Below are 22,962 nucleotides of genomic sequence, written 5' to 3' on the forward strand. Positions count from 1 at the left end.
AAAAACAATATATCTGACTTATTATTAACTTTATGTTAAAGAACCAAAAATATTATTTATTTATTCATGGTTAATAGAAGTTAAATGAGTTAACAAGTAATTAGATTAATACATCTTTTTTAATTAATCTATATATGGAAAAGGTCGGTCGCTAAGCCTTGTAACCGATCCCTTTTATCTTGCCACATCGAACCTACGCCGATAAAAGGCCATCTACGACCGTTCGATCGAAAGATTCCTTTCTAATTGCTAATCCTGTACGTCCATTTCTCAATACTAACGCCCCAACTTCGGTTACCAGGGGGCCATCCGAACGCAACAATCCTTCTCCGCCGTGTTCCTCTTAGCCTCCGCCGCGGGCGGAGATTCTCCGGCGAGGAATAACGGCGGCGGCTGAAGCGGAAGCGGCCGTTCTGTAAATAGAAGCCACACCGATCTGAAAACCCTGGTTCTTTTGCGGCCGCATTGATGCGACGATCGAATGTCCGACCGTCGGAAGTCGGACCCGTACACGCACCCGAGACATCGTGCGCGATGATCGCCTTCAAGCCCCACCAGCTCCGTCCCCCCTCCTCCTCTTCCCGCTTTTCCATCCTCCCCAAGCATCGCCGCCCTCGCCGCCGCGCCGCCCTAGTCGGCTCCGCCCTCGCTGCCGTGCTTCTCTGCCTCTTCGTAGCCTCGAGAGGCCTCAATCGCCCCAAATACTCGATCGTCGTTGATGGCGGCAGTACTGGGTCTCGGATCCACGTTTTCGCGTACAGGAGCGGGTGGGGATCGTTGCCTGCCCTTGATACGGGCCTTTCGGCGTCTATGAAAGTCTCCCCGGGCCTCTCCTCTTACTCGTCGAATCCGGATACCGCTGGGAAGTCTCTGGCGGAACTGCTGGAGTTTGCTAAGGTTAAAGTTCCGCCAGAAGTGTGGGAAGATACCGAAGTAAGGCTGATGGCGACGGCAGGTTTGAGGTTGCTGGATGCTTCGGTAGTGAATAGGATACTGGAGTCTTGCAGGAAGGTCTTCCGATCTTCTGCTTTCAGATTCCAGGACGATTGGGCATCTGTGATTTCAGGCAGGTGAATTTTGTTTGCTTCTTTGAATTTTCATACTGTATTAATTCGAACAATGCTTCTTTGAATATAGATACTTAAATTCCTATTATAATTGTTCCTTTCAGGTTCATTGGGATTAATTGAGTACAGTAGTCAGATATAATACACCTGTTATTAGTAATTCTATGTTTTTAGGGAACTAAATCTGGCTATGAGCTTCAGTCTTTCTTTTACTGGGACACATAAGCTGCATTAATTTTTTTTCCTCAACAAGGAGTCGCAAGGAAAAGGAAATAAGATCATAGGGCCTTCCATTGTCATTGCTACAGAAAAAAGCCCAACTTTTAGTTGTGGGTTTGGTAGATATTAGTTGGCTTAAACATGATAAGGGGTTGGATTGGATAAGCAAACTGAATATTAAAATAATATGGTCTCCACGTATATATGCATTATATAAACCTTTTCATCCCTGAGTGTACATTTTGTCCAACCATCTAATGGCGATGCATACTATCAGATGTGGTAAACCAACACATGCCTATTTTCTACTGCATAGCAATACATTATAAGGTATTATTGTTAGAAAAAGTTGCATCTGCATGGTTGATTATGTATATTTGCTTACAGGGAAGTAAAATTTGTATAACATGCAAATCTAAATTCTGTGATTGATCTCTAATACATAATTTGGAAAATCTTCATCAGTTCTTAATTAATGGCATGGGGTCAGCATGGTACCAATATTTCCTAAGTACATCTGTACACTATTACTTAAATGTAAGCTTTTTGGCAAAAGATTAATTGATCATGATATTTGTTATCTTAAGGCTTAGATTTTAATTGATAATATTAACATTGTACCCTTTCTGACAGCCATAATGTTTACAGAGCTCACTTATATATTGAGAAGTTAACCTCCAATTTTTTTTATCATGGTACATTTATTTTAATTATCTTTTTACAGGCAGTGATGAAGGCATCTATGCATGGGTTGCAGCTAACTATGCCCTGGGTACTCTAGGAGCTGATCCTAAGATTACTACTGGGATATTTGAACTTGGAGGGGCTTCAGCTCAGGTCTCATCTCTCCATTTCATAAGATGTTTAAATATCTTCCACTAAAGATTTATTCCAGTGGCAACAGTTTGTGTTAGTTTTAAGAATTTTGATTATTTATTCACTTTTCAAACAAGTAACTAGTTATGCTTCCATATATCTTGGTACTTGTGACTAATATTTGTCTAGAAGTGCCTTGTTTTGTTACTGAGAAATAACAAGTGACATGATTGTCTTGATCATGAAAAAATAGTTATTAGTGGAAGCTATGAAGAGAAAACAATATTTATTTACCTAAAAAATAAGTTTCTTTTTGTAATATTGGTTCAGTCATATGAATGGATGACCCTATCATTGCCACCGACTAAGTTATGCACCAGTATGTAGGGTACCGAATTAGATTATATTCAGTTTGATGACTTACTATTTTCTAATGCCCTGATTATCTGTTTCAGATAACTTTTGTTTCGAGTGTGCCCTTGGTCTCAGAGTTCTCTCATTTACTTACCATTGGGAAAATCACTTATAACCTGTACAGCCACAGCTTTCTCAATCTTGGTCAGGTGACTTTCCTTAAAAATTCAGATTTGCCTTTACTACTCATAACTATGTAGTCTGTCCTTTATTAAGTTATTCTAAGATTATTTCTTCATGCTGACAAATGCACATTTTATAATTTAAAACTATAAAGAAGACAAGTCCTTTTGAATCCATTATATTATTGTATTATTAGTTATGCCATGAAATAAATCTACAGAATGTGAACTTTGCATATGAGGAAGAGCTGTTCCAGTTGCACATGGCACTTTCTTGGGCAAGAGATCTGAACCATTCCCTGCAACTTCCTCCTTTCCTCTTTTAAGAATAATTGTAGCTACTTTTATTAGGAAGATAATGTAGATAATCTTAAAGCACACAATGTAGATGATCATGAGAAACCAGAGAATCACCATTGCTTTGCATTTTGAAGATGGAAATGAGAAAATAATCATTAAAAGATTATTTGGTTTTCTAGGTAAGACTTGTCTTTTCATCCAACCTGACATTTTACACTTAAGTCTGGCACTTGATGGTGCTGCTGATATCAGTAGCCTGGCTGTGCTGCACTATGAAAGCTAATTACCGCTGTATGTCATTATCATTAGAAGTTTCCCAAGTATTAGAAAGAATTGTTGAACAGGAATTATTTCAGCAACTAGTTCATTATTAATATTAAGTAATCATTGTCTTTGTGGGTTCTGCTAATGGGCATCTGATGTTGTTTATGTTGCCAACACAGTAACGATTAATTCATGATTGTTTCTATTAAATCATGTTACACTCTGCCATTAAGCATGGTGGCCATACTTCAGTGATATTTATCCATCTTATGCTCAAACTTTCTGTATGATTTTGCTCGAAGAATCAAATCTTATGCTTCAACCTTATCTTCCTATCCCTCAGTTTAATGTTAAGTAAAACATCCTATTTTATTCATGCCTTATAAATAGGGAGCTAACTATTGTTATTCTGCAGAATGTGGCTTATGACATGCTTCATGAATTGCTTAGCTCAAGAGACCTAAATTCATGTAAGTTCATCAGTATTTAACTCTTACTGGTGCTCAATTAGTTTGTAATTGGCTTCATAAATTGCAGAGTCCATAGATCAAATGTTAAAAACTTAACTAGAGTTTGTGCTTAACTTTTGATTTTTTTTCCCCTTCATGTAGGCCATTCTAATTGGTGCTGATGTGGTTGTGTACTTCTTATTCAAGTCTCTCTTGTTACTTGCCTCTAGGGACAATATACCTTTGTTCAGAATTTGGTTTTGTTTGTGTAGTGACAGTGGTTTTTTTTTTTTAAATATATGGAAAATTGGAAATATATTTTGGTGATGGCAGATTTCGTACCTAGGACCATGGCAACAACTTCGAAGGTTTTTACCAACACTTAGTAGAAAGCTTCACTTCACAGTGGATTGCCTAAATTTACAGTTGATGATTGTAGCCTCCAACTCTTTCTAATACAAAATTTGGTGAACTATGATTCACTATCACATTATATATATAAACTGAGATTTATGCTACTAGATTAGAGCATTGAGATAGGAGGTATGTGCATTTAGCCAAGGACATAATTTTTTGTTTTGTTCTTCATCTTATGTTACTTGAATGAAGCCATGCTAGGAAGAACTTTGAAGCTTCCATCAAGATATGACCTATTAAGTAGAATGATAGAGAATGCACGAAGGTTTTTTCAGTTCTGGTACTTGTTGTGGATTTAATAAGAAGTAATTTCTTTGTAGATTTTTGAAACAATCTTTCATATTATAGATTAAATACTTGGTAAATCTGGTTTTAGCATCTATCACCTTAAGTTCCTTGTATTTCAAAGATTTACTGTCTTGCATTTCAATGGAGAAGTTTGAAGGAAGAGGATGACTAGACATTTATTTGCAAGTTATTGGTCGCTTAGTTTGCATTTCCTTTCTAACATTCTGCAGTGTACTCTTCATGCACTTCCTAAATGTTGAGTAAACAATTCAGTCTTTCATCACATTTTCTTTCTGTTTAATGTAAGTCTTACATTAGGCTTACATAAATTGTGTCTATAGCTTCTTTTGGCATCTCCAACAGTGGGGAGGGCTTTTGGCCTTTTTTGTGGCCCCCACCAAATATGAAGAAAGAGACTAAGAAGCTGGGTTAGCAAAATCGGACCCAGCTTCTTAATTTTTGATGGTACATAGGAAAGAGAAATCTAAAAAGGCCGGAAAACCTCAGTTGGAGATGCCCTTATTGTTTTCCTAATAGTTAATCCACTCGACACTTGTTCTTTGTTGCAGCTGCAGATTTTTCACAGGAAGGAATCTATGTGGATCCATGTACTCCTAGAGGATATGTGCATGAAATAGAATCACAAACGTTTTCTTCTGGCCTTATTCATGCAAAGTCCAAATTTAGATCTTCCCATGCTAATGGTAACTTCTCCAAATGTAGAATGGCTGCACTGAAGCTTTTAGCGAAGGAAAATGGTAGCTAGTCACTTCTACTCCTAAAGAATATTTTCATTATTAACTTATGGCCTATTTTTTCATTTTTCCTTTTACATTTTTAACCTAAATATTTTCCATTAGTCCGAATAGTTACCTCAGTCAGATCATCGAGATACTTCCTTACACAGTGGGATATAAGAAATATTAGTCTCTGTATTAGAAATAATACCCAAGAACATATGTTTGAAATAATCAGAATCCATGCTATTTTATCACCACCTCATTTTTGATTCTGCAAATATGTCATAGCAAAAGTCCTCCAAGGAAGGGGAACTCATGACAGTCAATCCTTTGCATAATTGAATAAAACATTGTATTCCTATTCTACCTTCTAAGAAAAGTTTTAATATACTTCTAATATTATACTCCTTTTCTTAGCTATTTCAAGCATCATGCCCAAATATGCTTGTATTATTCAAAAAATATTTTTCTCGAGTTTACTACATTTACCGGGATAGCTTTCATGTATTCCTGAATTCAAACAATAAATGCACCTTCATACTAGGCAATTTTTTCTTTTTGTTTAGCATAACTGATTTTCTTTTGAAGAATAAGTTCATGGTATTCCAAATAATTGATCTTAAGTAGTTGAAAGCTGAATCTTGTGGCTTGTTGTTGATATTCCAGCGCATGTGGTTATCGTGTAGCCTCAGAAGGGGAAGAATCTACTTTACATTCTGTGATGATTAAAAAAAAGAAAACAAATTAAATTATTGCAGTTCATGTAAAAAAAACTATGTGAAAGCTGCTGCCATGATAAAGTTAAATCTGTTTTTTTTCCCTTTAGAAATCTCATGTTTTTTTAATAAAAGATAAATAGGGTCTGCAAACAATGGATTCTCTACCTTGTCATAGAACTCGCCCTGATTTGATTTTAAGAATTCACATGCGCTGTATTCAAAGATGTCAAAGCATAAAGCAATATTCTGGTCTCTTTATCTCACCATCTGTTTACTTTCTTACATTGAAGAAAATGCTAATCATTCTTCAATTCACTGTTATTTAAAGAAATCTATACTTAAGAAACCATACTGACCTGTGCCAGTGATTATATTTTTCTTGAACTACTAGTTATTTGATACGGCCTGTTTCTGTACATGCATGTGCAGTAGATATTATGGGGAAAAAAGTCTTATCTTTTTATGCTCTGCAGAGAAATGCTTGGATCAATACTGCCGGTTGGGACTTAAATTTATACCTATTCTCGAAGGTAGATTTTTTGCAACTGAGAATTTCTTCTACACTTCAAAGGTGAGTTAAGTTTCAGTTTCCTGTCTTTTAGAAGTCAATCTAGAATTTATCTACAATAACAATAATAGAGAGACGGCAACCAAAAAAACTGGTATATGTTAATTGGAACTTGCGAGGCCATTTATCTCAAAAACTCAAACTACTAGATGCTTTTAATACTACCCTTTCACATATGGTCAGGCCACATATCAATATAATTCACCTATCCCATACTCAACATGTAAATTTACGATGTTTATATTTTTGACAACTCGTATGACCTAAAAAAGCAGTGTTTTAGAGAGAGAAAAGATAGATTGCAGAAAAATGGATAGTGTAAATCTACTCCTCGACTCATTTATTAATAAGTAGATTAGGCCTTACGTAGAAACACTTACACCTTAACTCATATGTTAAATGTAGATTAGGTCTTAAGCATAAACACTTGCACTTTCACCTTATTACAAATATCATTCAACAGGAGCTAACTTCATTTTGGGAAATGGAGATTCACACTTGAATTGTTAATGCTGAGAGATGCATTTAGGACATAATTTTGGTGTCATTAGCCGAAAATCACATGTGATTCTTGGCAAAATATCTCATTTTCTATATTTAGTTCACAAGCCATTATCTGCCTACAAGTTTCTCCTTTTTTTAATAGAATGGAAGGCAATAAGCTGACTGAGTAAACTGTTTAGGTATACTTACTAGTAATTTCCATGAATCAATATATAGAAAGTCCTCCTGAAATAGAGTTGTACTTGCATGATATGATGATAATTTCCAGGATAGCACAGTTATCAGTAGCAGATCGTTTCCATCCTTTTTTATGATACCAATTGTTATTTGACGAGTTGTATTTGATAGTTCTTTGGCCTTGGAGAGACATCGTCACTTTCTGATTTGATATCAGCTGGAGAAAAGTACTGCAGTGAAGATTGGTCACAAATCATAAATGAATACAATACTTATCAGAAGGAAGATCTCTCAAAGTTTTGCTTTTCTTCGGCATATATTTTGGCCCTACTGAACGATACTCTTGAAATTGATTTGGATGATAGAAGGTACTTGCTGTGCCCATTGCTTAGTATCTACTAATTTTAAGTAATTATCATCCTCTTTTGGCTTAAGTTTACCTACCCATCGATTTTCTTATGGCTAAGAACTTAGCTAAGGCTTTTCTCCGTAAAATTCATATTTTACTATTTGATTGATCTATTTCAGCAGTCTATACCAACTTGCTTCTAATTATATCTTCTCTACGAAGCAGGATTGTATTCGCAAAGCAGGTCGGTAATGTACCCCTTGATTGGGCATTGGGTGCTTTCATAGTCAGACAAGCTTTACAGCCAAAGATTGAGACATCCGATCGTATCACTGCAGTTGTCCGCAATGAATCATCACCATGGCTCTCTACAATTGTTGCCTCCATCTTACTAACCTTCGCAGCATGGTTTCTCTTACGATGCATGAGACCGAAGTTGAAGATAATATACGACTTGGAGAGAGGCCGTTACATACTGACCCTGGTCAAACAATAATTCTGCATCGGTTCGATATATCATCATCATTGCCAAATTAAATTTGTCCCAATTATTTGAAATATTATTTAATTCGGGATAGTTGTGTCAACTAATAGACTTAGATCGATCCACATGTTAGTTTTCTGATTTATGATCATGTATCATAGGTGATCCCCCTGTGTATTTACTAAGAAATCTATAGTTGAGTTTCGCATCCAATATATTGGTCCCTTTTCCTCCGAGTTTTTAGTTTTATTTCATTCCCATTATTTAGGAGATCAAAAGATTCTATAGAGATTGCTCTTGGTAGCAAAAATGGAGAAAGAAATAGTTTTTTGGGTTGGACACCATATGAAATCTCTCTGTGTATATAATGCATACCTTGTTTTTGCGTGCCTGTGGACGACTGAGTGAAATTTCAAGTGCTTAGATCATTTTCGAGCGCCTTAAGTGTTTGAAATTGACTCGGGGCACTTGAGAATCCACTCAATTGCCCATAGGTGCATATAAACGATGTGCAATATATATATATATATATATATATATACGTCCATACTTGAGGTGAGTGACTGAGTGGGTGGGGACCACACTATGTTGGCATTGTCCACTCAGTCATGTATTCATGTGGTAAAAGGTGATTCGCTCGCCCTCAGCGTCCCCGTCAACCCGTCCCTAGGTCAACACGGAGGAGGTAAATCACGGATGGTTATTAGCCATTAGTGTAAATGGTCAAAACATGGGGGAGGTTATGTTCGGTCACGTCGAGTTTCGATCCCAAGACCTCATGTGACAACACCCCATGTCTCAGTCATGCATCCAGATGTATATATATGTAGGAATGATATGTCGTACATCCATCGCCGGCATTTACATGAGCACAAACAATTTCTTTTTTTTATGATGCACATTTCATTAGCACCTAATTTTTTTTCGATTTAATTTTTTTTATTTAATACTATAATTTAATCCTTAAATTCTTAAAGGTAAAATTTTATTAGCACAGACAGGAGTAAAAAAAATCACCATGAATTTTTTGGGTACCCAAGATAAAAATGTTATATATATATACCCATAGAAATGATCTCCAATAGTTAAATCACTTCATATTTGTTTTTATAATTTCTAATATGTCATATCAATACCACATTAAAAATAGAAGAGGAACCATTCTCTCCAAATCAAAATATCTCTATATATAACTTTTTTAGTCCTACCTTATAAATGACATATCTTTGTTTATTAATTTTTAATTTAATATCTCTATATAATTTTTATTTAATATTTTAATTAATTATTATATTTAATTTAATTTATTTAAATTTTTAATTAATAAATTAATTAACTTATAATTTTTAATTTATATTTAATATTTAATTAACTTATGAATTTTAATTTAATTATAGTTATTTATATATATTTTTTAACTTATCAAATATATTATATTTATTTTTAAAAGAAAAGAGTATAACTTTTTACCATTCATGAAATAAAATATTTTAATTATTTAAACTATTAACTATCTAATATTATTTTTTCAATAATTAATAACTTCATCTCAGTACGTTGGAAAAATCAAACTTTCCCAAAGCTTGCCTCGCACCTCTTAAAATTTTTTTTGTTCGCTTTTTTTTTTTAAAAAAAGTTTGCATTGGAGATCCTTAAGTGAGATTATATTGATTTGCATTATATGTGTATACAATTAATTTATTATTTGTATTTGAAATTGGTTTAAGTTTGCTAAATGAATTATATCGTCCCATATATTTATCATATATTTAATTATATGTGACGCAGTATAAATCTTTAAATTTATTCAATTAAAAAAATTATAAATGAATCTGATTCGGGTCGGATCGATTAAACGGGACCCGCCAACCCACCCGCAACATGCCTTCCTTCCTCATCCTGTCTCGAAGCGCGACAGTGTGAGAGAGCGAGAGGGCGACGATGCCGCCGCCTCCCGTTCGAAGCCCTAGCAGCCTGCTCCTCTGCCATTGCCGTCTCCCCTTCCACATTTCCCCTCAAACTCGTCTCCCCCTCTCGCACAATTCCTCAGTACGCCGCCGCTTTCACTGCTCCGCCGTCTCCGCTCTCTCCTCCGACCCCCAGATAGCCCCCACCGACCTCACTACGACGCCTCCCTCCTCCCACATCCTCTCCATCCGCGAGTCCCTCCTTTCCCGTCGGAGGACCGCGGCCGACGTCGCGGGAGAGTACCTCGATCGCCTCCGCCGCACAGAGCCGCATATCCGTAGCTTCCTCCATGTGTCGGAGACGACGATGCGGGAGGCGGAGGAGGTGGATAGGCTGGTGGCGTCCGGGAAGGACTTGGGGCCTCTGGCTGGGGTTCTTGTCGGAGTGAAGGATAATATTTGTACTGCGGGCATGCCGTCGACTGGTGGGTCGAGGATTTTGGAGGGATATCGACCACCTTTTGACGCCACGGCGGTGAGGAAGTTGAAGGAGGCTGGAGCTATCATAATCGGGAAGACGAATATGGATGAATTCGGGATGGGGAGCACAACTGAAGGCTCGGGCTTTCAGGTTAACGTTCTTTTCTCATTACTACTACGTTCTTTCCCGTGTTCTTCAAGCGAATAAGAACTCCTTTTAGTTGGTGCACTTTGCATTTTGTGGTCATAAACTAAAACCACTGATGCAAAATGTGTCACGTACATTTAAGAAATGCGTCGTTAATAGGAAAAAATCATGCTGCTTCACTTGTCATATTTTTGTCCTATTCAAACTATAAACTGATATAAATTGTCTAATAAATGTTTAGTTTCATAACAAGAAGCAATTCTCCAGATGAATTGGAAGCAAATTCACTCCGAGTGTGCTGATAAAGGCATACAATAGAAACTTTCTGTTATTTCAGTTTTCAAGTGTTTGTTATAGTTACTAGCTAGAGTCAGATATTTGTTGATAAAAAACTGGAGCTGGTCTTTTTAAGCTATGGACATGGAGCAAACAAGAAAAGAGATGAAAACATACCATTCAGTTTAATTTGGTGTCTGCTTTGCTTCTGCTTAACCTAAATTGACCTACTCTCTGCCTAGGAAATCTCGGAATCCTACATGAACTGAAATTCTTGTCTTCTCCCCTAAAATGTCCTTACAGTAGTGTGAAATTACTGGTTCACACTTTTTACTTGGGTGGGCTGCCTGTGTGATGTTTGTTCCTGCATATGGCCTGAGCAAGATTAGAATAGAGTGATTTAGCTCTTGGGCTAAATGTAGAGTCCACATAATCCCATGTGGCTCAATCGGATAGATGTTTGTATATCTATGTTAGTGTTGATGATGTGTCATTGCATCTAGTCGAGGATCAAAGATGAAGTGAAATCTTTGCAATATGTGTATTTGGATTATTTTCTGGACATATTGGCGTCAAAGTTACCCACCAGGCCTCTAAAAATTCGCTTAAAAAATGTGTTGTGACTTGTGAGTGTAAAAATAGTGTGTTTCCTTCAATTTATATGACACATTAAATTGGGAAATTTATATTGTAATATCTTCGAATCTAACTATGAATAGGCTGTAACTTGTGTGGATTAATTGCTAATCTTTCTGAGTATTTGATTAAAAATACGCCTTCTCAAATGAGTGACTAATTCTTGTTAGAACCTTTTCATCTGTCAAAATCTTAAAGATTTGTATATCATTGTAGAATAGATATTTTTCTTAGAATCACAACTTGTACAAAAAGTGAGAGCAGAACCACTTTATGCGACAGCCAATACATGCAACAAAAATGATACTCTCAATAGTTATTGTTATTATTATTTCTTTTGTAGTGTAAGTAAAATACTGTATGGTTAGGTACAATGCATAGGTCCTGCCTCGCAAATCTCCGATGGCATTGGACTTCTTTTTTAATTGCCATCTTAGGTGGTTCCAAACTCACGAAAAGGCTTTCTAGAATGATCAATAAACACTGTTTAAATCAGCAGGTCATGTTTTGATCCTATTAAGATTTGCTGGGATACAAATTGATTTTTTCATATTTGTTCAGGAATTAACAATATTTTATGCATTTATGTTGCTGTGATCATCCTTTTTCTCATAGGTCACAGCAAACCCTTGGGACATCTCACGTGTGCCTGGAGGATCATCAGGGGGTTCTGCCTCTGCTGTTTCAGCTAAGCAGTGTGTCGTGTCTTTAGGAAGTGATACTGGTGGTAGTGTGAGGCAGCCAGCATCATTCTGTGGTGTTGTTGGGCTCAAACCAACTTATGGGCGTGTCTCCCGATTTGGACTCATGGCATATGCGTCATCTTTGGATGTCATTGGATGCTTTGGAGCTTCAGTCATTGATTCTGCCATTGTTCTAAATGTGGTGTCTGGTCATGACAGATTTGATTCAACTAGTAGCACACATGTGAGCTTTAGAAACTTTCCTAGTCTTTATTCTTCCTAACTGACGTTCTTTTGGCATTTTTTTTCTTGATTTTTCAGAAAAAACAGAAAATCACAAGTGTTTTGCTATTGCTCGATAATGTAATAACTAATCATTGTTATCATGCTTGCTATTTTTAACTCATTACCTTTTCATCTGCTTGACAGGAAGTTCCTGACTATGCATCTTTTCTGATGTCAACTGATCACTTTGAGTCTACACCTTTGAAAGGACTAAAAGTTGGCATGATTAGGGAGACTATTGGTGATGGTGTTGACGTGGGAGTGATCTCCTCAATCAAAGCCGCTGCTTTACACTTGGAAGAACTAGGGGCTACAATAACAGAGGTTGCTCCTGTTTGATTAATTTTCCATTCTACTACGAATATTTCATATCTTCATTTCAGTACTGATATAGTTTATGTAATCACATTTCAAGCTATATACTAGAGACTTCAGTATTAGCATAAATGCTCTTGTGAGTATTCTATTGCAGGTATCACTGCCCTCGTTTTCTCTTGGGCTTCCAGCTTACTACGTCTTAGCGTCTTCTGAAGCTTCCTCAAATTTGTCACGCTATGATGGTGTAAGGTGATTCTTTTCTTATATTACTTTTTATATCACCCCAAGTGTTCTTATACTTCTCCAGATCACAACTCTAGAAAATATATATCAGATATGGGAATCGAGCTACAGTTGATGAGTTAAACTCATTATATGGAGACTCCCGAGCTGATGGATTGGGACCTGAGGTACATGACTGTTTTTTTCTTGTCTCATCCAACAAGATACTATTCAATTGCTTACTCTTAATATATGGTAGTTTACTTCTTAAAGCTTATGCAATATGATAATCTCTGAATTCAACGATGATATTCAAAGTAAATTTGCCTTATAAAGAAACTGTTAGTGAAGAACTATGAATTCTTATACCTATTCAAGGGTTAAAGGACTAGCTTAGAGTTATACATATAAGAACATTATTATACTATGTATTGATTGATGGTTCAAAGGCTATAAGGTTTAACCACAGTTCTAGTCCTATGCCCAAATTAAAAATGGCAACAGTTTCATTAGACTTTGACATCCACTTATTTAGCTCGAATGAAATTCAATGGGAGATAAGATTCATGTAGCTAATCCTAAATATTTGTCACCAACACAGCCTATTTATGTTGATGTTTGAACTCACTTGTCATGTGAACTGTCAAGTTTCTTGACGTGTTCACATAAGTCCAATGAGAGGGAATCATGTTTCTCTTCATGGATTTTCCTTGGAAGACAATTCGCTTTGTCTAAAGCCTATATAACACACACCCTTCCTTGGTTTGATTTGGGTGAAAGTTTGGGTATGCTGTAAAATTTATCAAATCTTGATGTTGGAAGGAATAATTTCGAAAGTTAATGTCAATTCAGATGGTAGAGTTGGACCAAAATGACCAAGGCAATATATGGCTTTTCAAAAAATCAAGTGCCGCTTCAATCAGCCTAAACTCATCAAATGTTTTCTTTCTACATTTATCTATCATCAATTCTGTAATCCTTTTCTTAAAAATATGGTTTGATTAATTATAACCATTAATGCATTACAATTTACAGACTTTATCGAATTTACAAAATATTATTTTTTCTTAAGCTATGCAGTCCAGTTCCTCCAATGCCCATTATAGCAAACAGAACGAAGTTTAAACAGTTCTTGGCATTAAGAAAAAAAGGGTCTTTTTGCACTAGTATTTCTTTTTTTACAGAAAATATTTATAGCTTAGTCTTGACTGAACTCAAGTGAGGATCTCGCATGCCAAAGCTTTCTTACAAAAACCAATATTATCACAGGGTCTTTCACGTGGCGGTTTAACTTGGAGGCTCATCTCCTATTGTGTATATGGGTTCATGTTATTGAAAATTTGAACAATTTCCATATTTATGTAGGTAAAAATGAGAATTTTGATGGGAACATATGCACTCTCTGCCGGATACTATGATGCATATTACAAGCGTGCTCAGCAGGTACATAAAAACTTCTGCTTTCATCCTTATAAAGATTTCGAATGATCATAGCGAAAAAAAATATTTTTGTATGCCATATAGGTGAGGACATTGATTCGGAAAAGTTTCAAGGATGCATTGGAGAAAATGGATATTCTTGTCTCACCAGCAGTACCATCACCTGCTTATAAAATTGGTAAGTTGTTTGATAATTTCTGCTACTTGCTAACTGTTTTATGCCCTAGCTCATCATATGCAACTTTTATAGGAGAAAAGGTCAATGATCCTCTGGCTATGTATGCAGGCGACATCATGACAGTATGAATCTTGATTCTCATTAGTTACATATGTTCAATTTAAACATTCTTGTCTCAATATGGATGATACTATTACAACTCCATATATTACACTTTATCCTCACGAGTATTTCTTTAGTCGGATATCTTTATGTTCATTGTCATTTTTATTTGGCAATACAGAGAAAATTGCAGTTCTGTTTGTTCACCATTTAGTGTCAGAGGATGTAAAGTATATATCAGTAAATTTCATAATAAACATATAAAATTTTCAAGTGTTTAGAGTGACTTATGAAAGATCTCATATGAGCCAATGGCATGTTACTTTTCGGAGTAGATGTCTAATATCAAGCTGGATGAGGTCCACAATACCTACTTTGAATTATCTATGATGCCATAGTCATTTCTCATGCTACCAAATTTGCATAAAGTTGTAGGCACTTATCTTGTTTTTGGTTGTACCACATATTTGGGATAAGTCCATGTACCTGCCCTTATAAATTTACTAGTTTGTTTACATTCCAACAACTGTTGCCAAGGTTATGAAAAAAAATCAATTTTTTAAATCTCAGATTTAGCCGTACATTTTAAAAAAAATTTAGCTTAAACCTCTTTTTGGGAAAAACAATCCAATGTAGCTTGAAGTTTAGTTAGTGGAAGGAATTTTGCCGATTCTTGATACCCTGTTAATTTTTTATATTCCTGCCTGTGTGACTGCTGACACGGCCACATCATCTCAAACCACTATATTTAAATCGAAACTAGACACTGAGATTAGGCATGAGTTTTTGTTAGGCTCAGACAATTGCTTTGTTTTAGTCTTACTACTAGTCTATCCAGATGACCAATTTATGTTTATTTCTACCAATTCATTGAGATAACAAGCTCTTTCTCCCTCTTTGTTCTCTGTTAAACACCATCATGCCCTTTCCCTTTTGCGAGCAGTGTACTTTTTCATGCAGGTGAATGTTAACTTGGCTGGGCTCCCTGCGCTAGTCGTGCCATGTGGGTTCGTTGAAGGTGGAAGTGCAGGTCTTCCTGTCGGCCTTCAGATGATTGGCTCTTCCTTCAGTGAGGTAAGAAGCATAACCATACGGATGTTCTCAAAAACCTGTTAACCTCATATTAACCTCAACTTTTTGGGACCGACTAAATCTTATCTGCAGTTATTATTACATCATCATATCCTCAAGTGCACCTTCATCTCATGCTTTCTATAGGAACGCCTTTCTGTGGACCTCTTTTTTTTCAACGAAATACTAGATAAACTGGTCGTTGAGTATAAGAGAACATATAACCTCTAAATCAACTTTGGTATTGCAGGAGAAGTTGCTGAGAATTGGTCATATATTTGAGCAAACACTTCCAAACTACAGATTTGTTCCGCCATTGCTGTGATTGTAGAATCTCCACAAAAATAGTGAATCATCAGTGACGATGCATCACACAATACGGTGTATCTTCCTATATATGAATTCCTACCAAATTGATTTTTTCTGTCTACTCCACATCGAGTTTCAGCTTGTGAAGATGCATTTTGTTGGTCACCTGATGCTTCTCCTATTTATCCTGATGGAGATTTCTTCTTTATTTGTCAATAATTGTAAAATTTAATTACTCCACAAATCATACACTGTGCCTGGGCTAAGCTCAGTTTAGTTACAGTTCACTTCTAAAGAAAATCTACCAATATCATATCGCACCAACAAAAATGGCTGTGTGAACTAGCTGCTCCTTGTTCAAAAAGCGTCTAAACTTTAGAATACAAGATATAAAATTTTATACACCTATGTTTGTATCTTGTGTATGATGCAGTTTATTGGAACATGCATTGCTTCCAAAATCAGCGTTGTCGCCTACCTTTCTGTTGTGAATATAATCTTTTTTGCTATGTTTTTCCATGAGGTTCCTCGAGCTTGTGTAGTGTTGTTATTGATACCGGAATGGTGCTGTTGAATTCCCAACCAAAGAATAGGTTTATTTTCTTCTTTTAAGCTAGCATGAGATATCCAATTTTTCGGACCAGTCCAGTCTATAGAAGTTTTCATTGAGGGTAAATTCGGAAGTGCTCGCGATAGAACAATCTAATATCTCAAATTTGTTATTCCATTAGAGGAAAATGTCATGTAGTGTTCCGTAATTGAGAATTGAACCGTTAGTGTAAGGGAGATTATAAGAAGACCTTGCAGTTACACCATAGTTTGGGCTATATATTGGCCTCACGGATATAGTGCAGTGACAAAAATGAGAGTAATAAAAAAAAAAAATCAAACTTTAAATTCCAAATGGAAGGTCGTCTTTTGACACTATCTATCCCTTAAATTAATTTGGTGAAATCCAGACACATGAATTATGCTTCAGGATGGTTGTAGCAGTTCCCTTATATCGTATCCTTGAATCTGTACTCAACAAGAAATGTGTTAACACTACACACAATATTAAATTATTACTATACAAACAACACAAGTAAAAAAAAATTGCTTAAACTATTCAAAATTTGAGTCTAGGCTAAGGTCTGTTTAAGAAAAATTAATTTGTGCAGAATGTTGTCCTTGTGCATAACATTTTTCAAGATTTTTTATTATTAAAAGATCAACTATTTTTCAAATTTGGTTATAATGATACAAGGAAAGTGTTTTTCTTGTCCTCTTTGTGCTTTGTGGAAGCTAGTCATGTTGATCGAAGTGAATGGACAGAGAATTGGAACTCATGGAAAAAAATAACTTTCACTTGAAAAAGCATTTTCCAAGAGACAGATAGATGCTAAAAGAATGTGTCCATGTGAGTTTTGCCAATACCTAAGATCGGAAATTACACCCCCAATGGCAAGATCTCAAAAGGAGTGAACATAACACCAACAAAATATTTCAGCATGAATGAGAAAAGAGAAAGTTGAGCAAAAAAACAAAGAAACTAAATCACATATGCTGAAATACCTGAAGGAATGTGAGCAATAAGATGACTCCGGAGTTCCATAGTGCATGTATTGTGATAGGTGTTAGTAGATTATGAGTTTGAGCATATGAAAACCCCAAAGCAGTCCCTGTTCAAAGCCACAGAACATAAAAAAACATTTATTATGACCAAAGAATGTCAAAGAACCTTAAGTTCGTCTATTAAACTGATAACTAAACCTATTCCTACTTTGTTCTAATATGCTTAGAGCAAGACACCAATCTTCCCGTAATATGGTGAGTTTGTAAAATGTTATTGGAAGTTTCTTACAGTTAATTAAGATTAACAAAAATCTCACAAGGTTTGTCCATACCTTGTGAACAAAAAGTTTATCAAAGCTTTTTATTGCTCAAGTAGTTCCAAGATTAACTTGTCGATCCAAGTGTTTAAGTAATGTGTTGGGTTTGATAGATGTTTTGCCATCTTTCTTTTGTAGAACTGAACAACTTGAGTCAAAATTACTACCTAAAACAAACAGCTGAGGAAATTCTCCTGGTGTGAGATGAGCAATGGCAAATATTGCAGCAGTTATAAGCACAGAAGCTGGTGTTGGCAAGCTGCATAAAAAGGAAATGAAATATTCAAACTGGATGAATTAGAGTATGTTCTAGGAAGGCAACTAGTAAACGAACTTTTTAGTTTGTGATCAAGTTTCTGTTTATCTAGTTATCCTTTCCCAAACTTCACTTTTCTTTACTTTTCGGTCTCTTTGGTTGTGAGACCATTTCAACTCAAAACATACAGCAATAGATGCTTCCAAAGAATTAGAACGTGCAATTATCTCTATCTACAAATCAAATTTCTAAAGTGGTTTTCGATGTTGCAAATTTCTCAACTGAAATTGTGTCATAAAGAACTCTAAGCATTAGTACGTTAAAGCAGTAGTAAGTCAAATCAAGTCAGAACACCATCTGATCCTTACTGATTTATATCAGATTAAGTCTCGATAATTCTCTAGTTCAAAAGATCATATTCAGTTTTACATCTAGGGCTAATGCACAGATCTATGATAGGAGCATGACATGAGATTTGAGTAATAAAACTATAGTTGACTCTTCAGAATGCTGTCCAACAATGAATCAATTTAAAGCTCAAATCAAATTTCCTCGTGCGAAATCAAACTAAGCCATACAAAATCTTAAAAATATATGTAGAAATAAATGAAGGGAAATGATGCATCTATTTTATTGACAACTAAACAGCTAAATGATAATAACATATATAAGTAACAGATTCCTACATAAACAGGTAATCAACATAGTTATGTTGGGAATTGGAATTAACAAGCAAATGAGCAGAGGAAATTGCAGGACAGGAAATATACTATTTAGTTAGCGACACCATAAGAAATCCCCTGAAGATAGTTTCCTCAAGAACTGGGGCTAAAATCCCAGTAGTGGCCACAAGAAATGCAGTGCTGCCAAAATGGATTTCAAATAGTTAGTCATTTTATCCTTTAACTTTTTTTTTTAGATTTTTTATAATTTTTTTTAATCTTTAGTTAAGAAATAAACTACAAGAAACAATACCTGACACCTGAAGAACCAATCAGTGGCAATAAGCGAATTAAGGCATCAGTTTGCTACCAAATTATGCAATAAATTCAGAATCTCTAAAATCATTATGAAATAACATGTAAATCGTGTGGCTGAGAGATTATAAACGAAAGAGTATATATAAATGGAGGTTAAGAGTTAAGACAATAGATTAAAATAATTTGTTGAGAATTCAAGTGTAAAACCAATATCAATGGAGACTTTCAGTTTATTCCCAAAACGTTACTTTTTCAAAAAAATTTCCAATACTTTGAATAATTCCAACTTACCCATCATCAATAGTCCACAAAATAACAATCCACGATCCAATATGATTTATGATTCAATAATTCACAAAAATGCTTATAGATATGAACCTCAATTTGACAACCTTGGTTCCAACATATGTTGTGAATAATTCCAACTTACCCATCATCAATAGTCCACAAAATAACAATCCACGATCCAATATGATTTATGATTCAATAATTCACAAAAATGCTTATAGATATGAACCTCAATTTGACAACCTTGGTTCCAACATATGTTGTGGACACTTATAATATGAGCCTTACTGTTGCAAGACAATTTGTAAGCTTGCTACCTAAGTATTACCAAGATTTTGCAAAATTCAGACCAAAATGGAAACATATAATTATCCTAATCCACAAGTAGAAAGAAAAAGAACAAGTTTAACTAAGAAAAGCAGAGAAACATGAGAAAAGAACCGTGTGAAGGAACAAATCAAGTCATGTTTCCTTTTACCAAAATTGACACTAGAAAGAAATCTATAAGAAAATCTTCATTTTTAAGAGTAGAATTTTGTATGTGGTTGCATTTTCTAGTGCATGGAATAACGACAATTTGGAACACAAAGGATGAAAAGAAAACTCTTTGTAGCACCACTTAGTAGAAGTCTTAAACGGGACGAGCTGCACGCAACCTATTCTAGCTCAGAAATGAATGGGTTGATTCAAACTGAAACACCAAGCAAATGAGCCTGCTTAACTGGTGCACAGTTAGCTCATATGCAAGGCTGATTGCCAAGCCTTTTATGTGTATATTGCTCATGTTGAGTATGGTATGGTTCATTCCATGCCTACTATTTGGCTATTTAGGTGCATAATCCAAGAAACTGTTTCACAATCAATCGACATTCTTTATGAACTTTTGTAGCTTGAATCAATTTTGAGAAAATAATAGATTTCTTATAGCCAATAAAATTCCCCATAGCATTTCTGCAGCTAATACTAGGTTGAACTATTTATGACAACTTGCAATTGGAATGAAAATTCCTGACCATTATGGAAGTAAATTAAATACTATAAAAGTTAGGAAAAACTAAAGCAGATAATAGAAATGATTTCATTTAACCATCCAAACATATGATCATAGACAATAATATCTAACCTCTCTTTGTGGGTTTTCACCATGAAATATACTCAGGGTCGTACCAGTGAGAGCGATAGCAATTAGTGCACCTAGGAGACCAATACCTGCCCAGAGGAGCCAGCCATCCCGTAGATCAAATGGTTTGGTAAGATCTGAGAATTTAATAACATATCCATCAGCAAATGATGTTCAAAAGCATCTTTCAATTTCTTCTTTCATTGTTGTCTATTTATTGGAGAATAATTTTGCATGCTGCTCGCCTGAAAACACAAACAACAAGTAGTGCCATACTGTGATGCATGTAATAAGAGGTGTGCTTCCTACAGTAATCATGTTAGTTGGTGGCATATGTTGAAAGAGCAGTTACATGAGTTATATGCAAGAAATACTTGCAGTATTATTCCAAACGTGGTAAGAACAAAGACAAAAAAAAAAAATCCATAAAGAATTTTGCGTATTATTCCAAGCAATGTCTCATAGAAGTTTGCTTTTTTCCTTTTTAGAAAATGTCAAATTGCTTGTGTTCTCTTGCAATGTGATCCACATAGAAGTATTGTGAAGCTATTTATATGTACTGTAGAGATGTAGATCTTAGATCAAGTACAATGGCAAGAGACAAAAGATGCACAAGAACTCACTATAGCGAAACAGATCATTTGGAAGTGGCTCAAAGCTCTTGGTGATGCCAAAAATCACCCCTAGCACAACGGCTGTTACAGATCTGTCCAATTAATATTTGAAGAATAAAAATCATTTCAAGATGCAGAACTCTAACAGATACCAAAGAAACGTCTCCAGAGATTGAGGATATCAACACATACAGTTGGCCAGCAAACAACAATTCTGCTTTCTGATCCAAACTAATTTCCCTGCCTTCCAAACCAAAATATGGAAGAAGTGATGCCTCTAACGACCCTGTAAGGAGAACGCTGTCTGGAAAATTTTCAGTTTCAATGAGTTGGTAATTATGAAACAATCACAAGTTATTTCAACTGGTGGAGACAAGTAGAAGAAAAAAAATCAAAACATATTTGTCAGTAACTTTATCTCATGAGTCAGTCTTAATTACATGATCACATCTTACAAGAATTTTAAGTTCACAAAGGACTCAAGGCTCAAGAGAACAAAGAATTATGACTATCCAATAACTTCAAAGTCAATTTTACCAAAAGATCCAGAAATTTAAAAGAACTGAAACGTAGATGAAAACTAGCAAAAGCCACAAAACAAATGCTATAAAGGTATATACCTCAGTCCGCATGCCAATATAGTAAGTGTAATAGTCGACCAGCTCCAAGGCACATCCCACCGATGGAGGACTCGCCATTTCACCTCTGAAACCTGTGCAAACTAAAGAGTTTTATGGGGAATGCATAGGATAGAAGACTATTTCAGCTTGACAAATCTCATGGAACGGTTAAAAAATGACTCTTTTTTGCAGAAGATCGTATCATTTTTAAACACGCAGGATCGAAAAAAAGTGTTAAGATATCTACTCCCAGAAATCCTAAACCCTATTCAATTTACAAAATCGACCCATTCTGCAAGAAAGGGTAAAAATCCGAACTGCAAAGTGAAATTCCCACAACATTCTAACCTCAGAAACCTCAATCAAATTCGAATCCACTAACGGGAGGGGGGAGACGATACCTGCTCATCCCCGGAAGATGCGGGCCTCTGCTCGTCGTCAGCACTAAAGAAGCACGCTGTGGAGGCGATGGTAGAAGCGAGATGCTTCACGCCGTCTCCGCCCCCAAGTATCGGCACCCGTTTGGGTTCACAGAGGATCGGGACGCGAGAGGAAACGGCAACCCGTCGAACAAGCAGCAGGTCACTGCCTCTCGCAGAGAAAACCCTCAGCCGGGCCGCCGAGAGCGGAGGCGGCCAAAAGAGGAGCGGCGAGGCCATTGAAAGCGGATAATTCCGTGGAGTTTCCAGATCCGACGACTGGAGCCGAAGTGAAATTGGCGGATGGCGGAAGCGGAGAGGGAGAGGATGGAATGGGACACGTGCCGGATATTTGATCGACAGTTATTAACTATTTAACGTTAAAAATATGGAATAAATTCAAAACTGTTTTTTAAAACACGATTTTTAAATAGTTGTTAATTTTTTTAAAAAATAACATTAACAAGTGACTGTATTATTTTTGGGGAAAATTTGCATGAAAATATTAAAATATATATTAAATTTAGGTATTTAGCACTTTTATTTGAACCACAAGTGAGAGGTAGACCCCACGCTGACCCCACGAGCCTTCTCTCTTTTTTTTTTTATCGCTCGTTGCCAAGTCAGTATGTTCCGGTTTCCTACCCACGATTCTGACGTCTCGCTTTAAGTGAGGCCCGCTGTTTTGTTTGGCCAGTCGGGAGGGTATCAATTTGAGTTGCCATTGAGTTTTTTCAAAAATCCAAACGACATCTCCCGTCTCGTCCAGGAACAAATGGTTGCTCGCCACGTCAGAATCGACGATCCCTCGTCCATCCTGCCACGTGGCCATCCGCCAACTT

The 22,962-nt window shown here is 36.0% G+C and overlaps 3 protein-coding genes across 6 annotated transcripts; 2 read left to right on the plus strand and 1 right to left on the minus strand.

The window, feature by feature from the left end:
* Positions 1–294: 294 nt before the first annotated feature.
* On the plus strand, positions 295–8,110 carry LOC122015331 (probable apyrase 6). Its single transcript, XM_042572165.1, has 8 exons — positions 295–1,070; positions 2,015–2,123; positions 2,558–2,665; positions 3,618–3,672; positions 4,926–5,114; positions 6,289–6,386; positions 7,236–7,432; positions 7,639–8,110. The coding sequence occupies exons 1-8, from the start codon at positions 469–471 to the stop codon at positions 7,907–7,909; spliced, it is 1,629 nt and encodes a 542-aa protein (XP_042428099.1). The 5' UTR covers positions 295–468; the 3' UTR covers positions 7,910–8,110.
* A 1,652-nt stretch (positions 8,111–9,762) lies between these two features.
* On the plus strand, positions 9,763–16,356 carry LOC122015598 (glutamyl-tRNA(Gln) amidotransferase subunit A, chloroplastic/mitochondrial-like). The gene is made up of 10 exons (XM_042572583.1): positions 9,763–10,435; positions 11,960–12,271; positions 12,457–12,636; positions 12,785–12,879; positions 12,965–13,040; positions 14,218–14,295; positions 14,377–14,470; positions 14,543–14,592; positions 15,533–15,646; positions 15,894–16,356. Exons 1-10 carry the CDS (start codon positions 9,839–9,841, stop codon positions 15,966–15,968), a joined length of 1,671 nt encoding a protein of 556 aa, XP_042428517.1. The 5' UTR covers positions 9,763–9,838; the 3' UTR covers positions 15,969–16,356.
* A 369-nt stretch (positions 16,357–16,725) lies between these two features.
* LOC122014604 lies at positions 16,726–22,461 on the minus strand. 4 transcript variants are annotated; one of them, XM_042570931.1, is made up of 10 exons: positions 22,103–22,461; positions 21,702–21,793; positions 21,274–21,381; positions 21,091–21,173; positions 20,471–20,604; positions 19,055–19,107; positions 18,850–18,942; positions 17,991–18,082; positions 17,507–17,613; positions 16,726–16,969 (listed from the first exon to the last, which is right to left on the minus strand). In XM_042570931.1, exons 1-10 carry the CDS (start codon positions 22,358–22,360, stop codon positions 16,928–16,930), a joined length of 1,062 nt encoding a protein of 353 aa, XP_042426865.1. In that variant the 5' UTR covers positions 22,361–22,461; the 3' UTR covers positions 16,726–16,927. The 4 variants fall into 4 exon arrangements, 2 of the variants coding, with proteins under 2 accessions (XP_042426865.1, XP_042426864.1); XM_042570930.1 differs by having other exon boundaries at positions 21,702–21,802; XR_006120717.1 differs by having other exon boundaries at positions 19,055–20,604; positions 21,274–21,385; positions 22,103–22,151.
* Between the last annotated feature and the right edge of the window lie 501 nt (positions 22,462–22,962).

Source organism: Zingiber officinale, chromosome 8B, assembly GCF_018446385.1.
Source record: "Zingiber officinale cultivar Zhangliang chromosome 8B, Zo_v1.1, whole genome shotgun sequence".
NCBI classification, from domain to species: domain Eukaryota; kingdom Viridiplantae; phylum Streptophyta; class Magnoliopsida; order Zingiberales; family Zingiberaceae; genus Zingiber; species Zingiber officinale.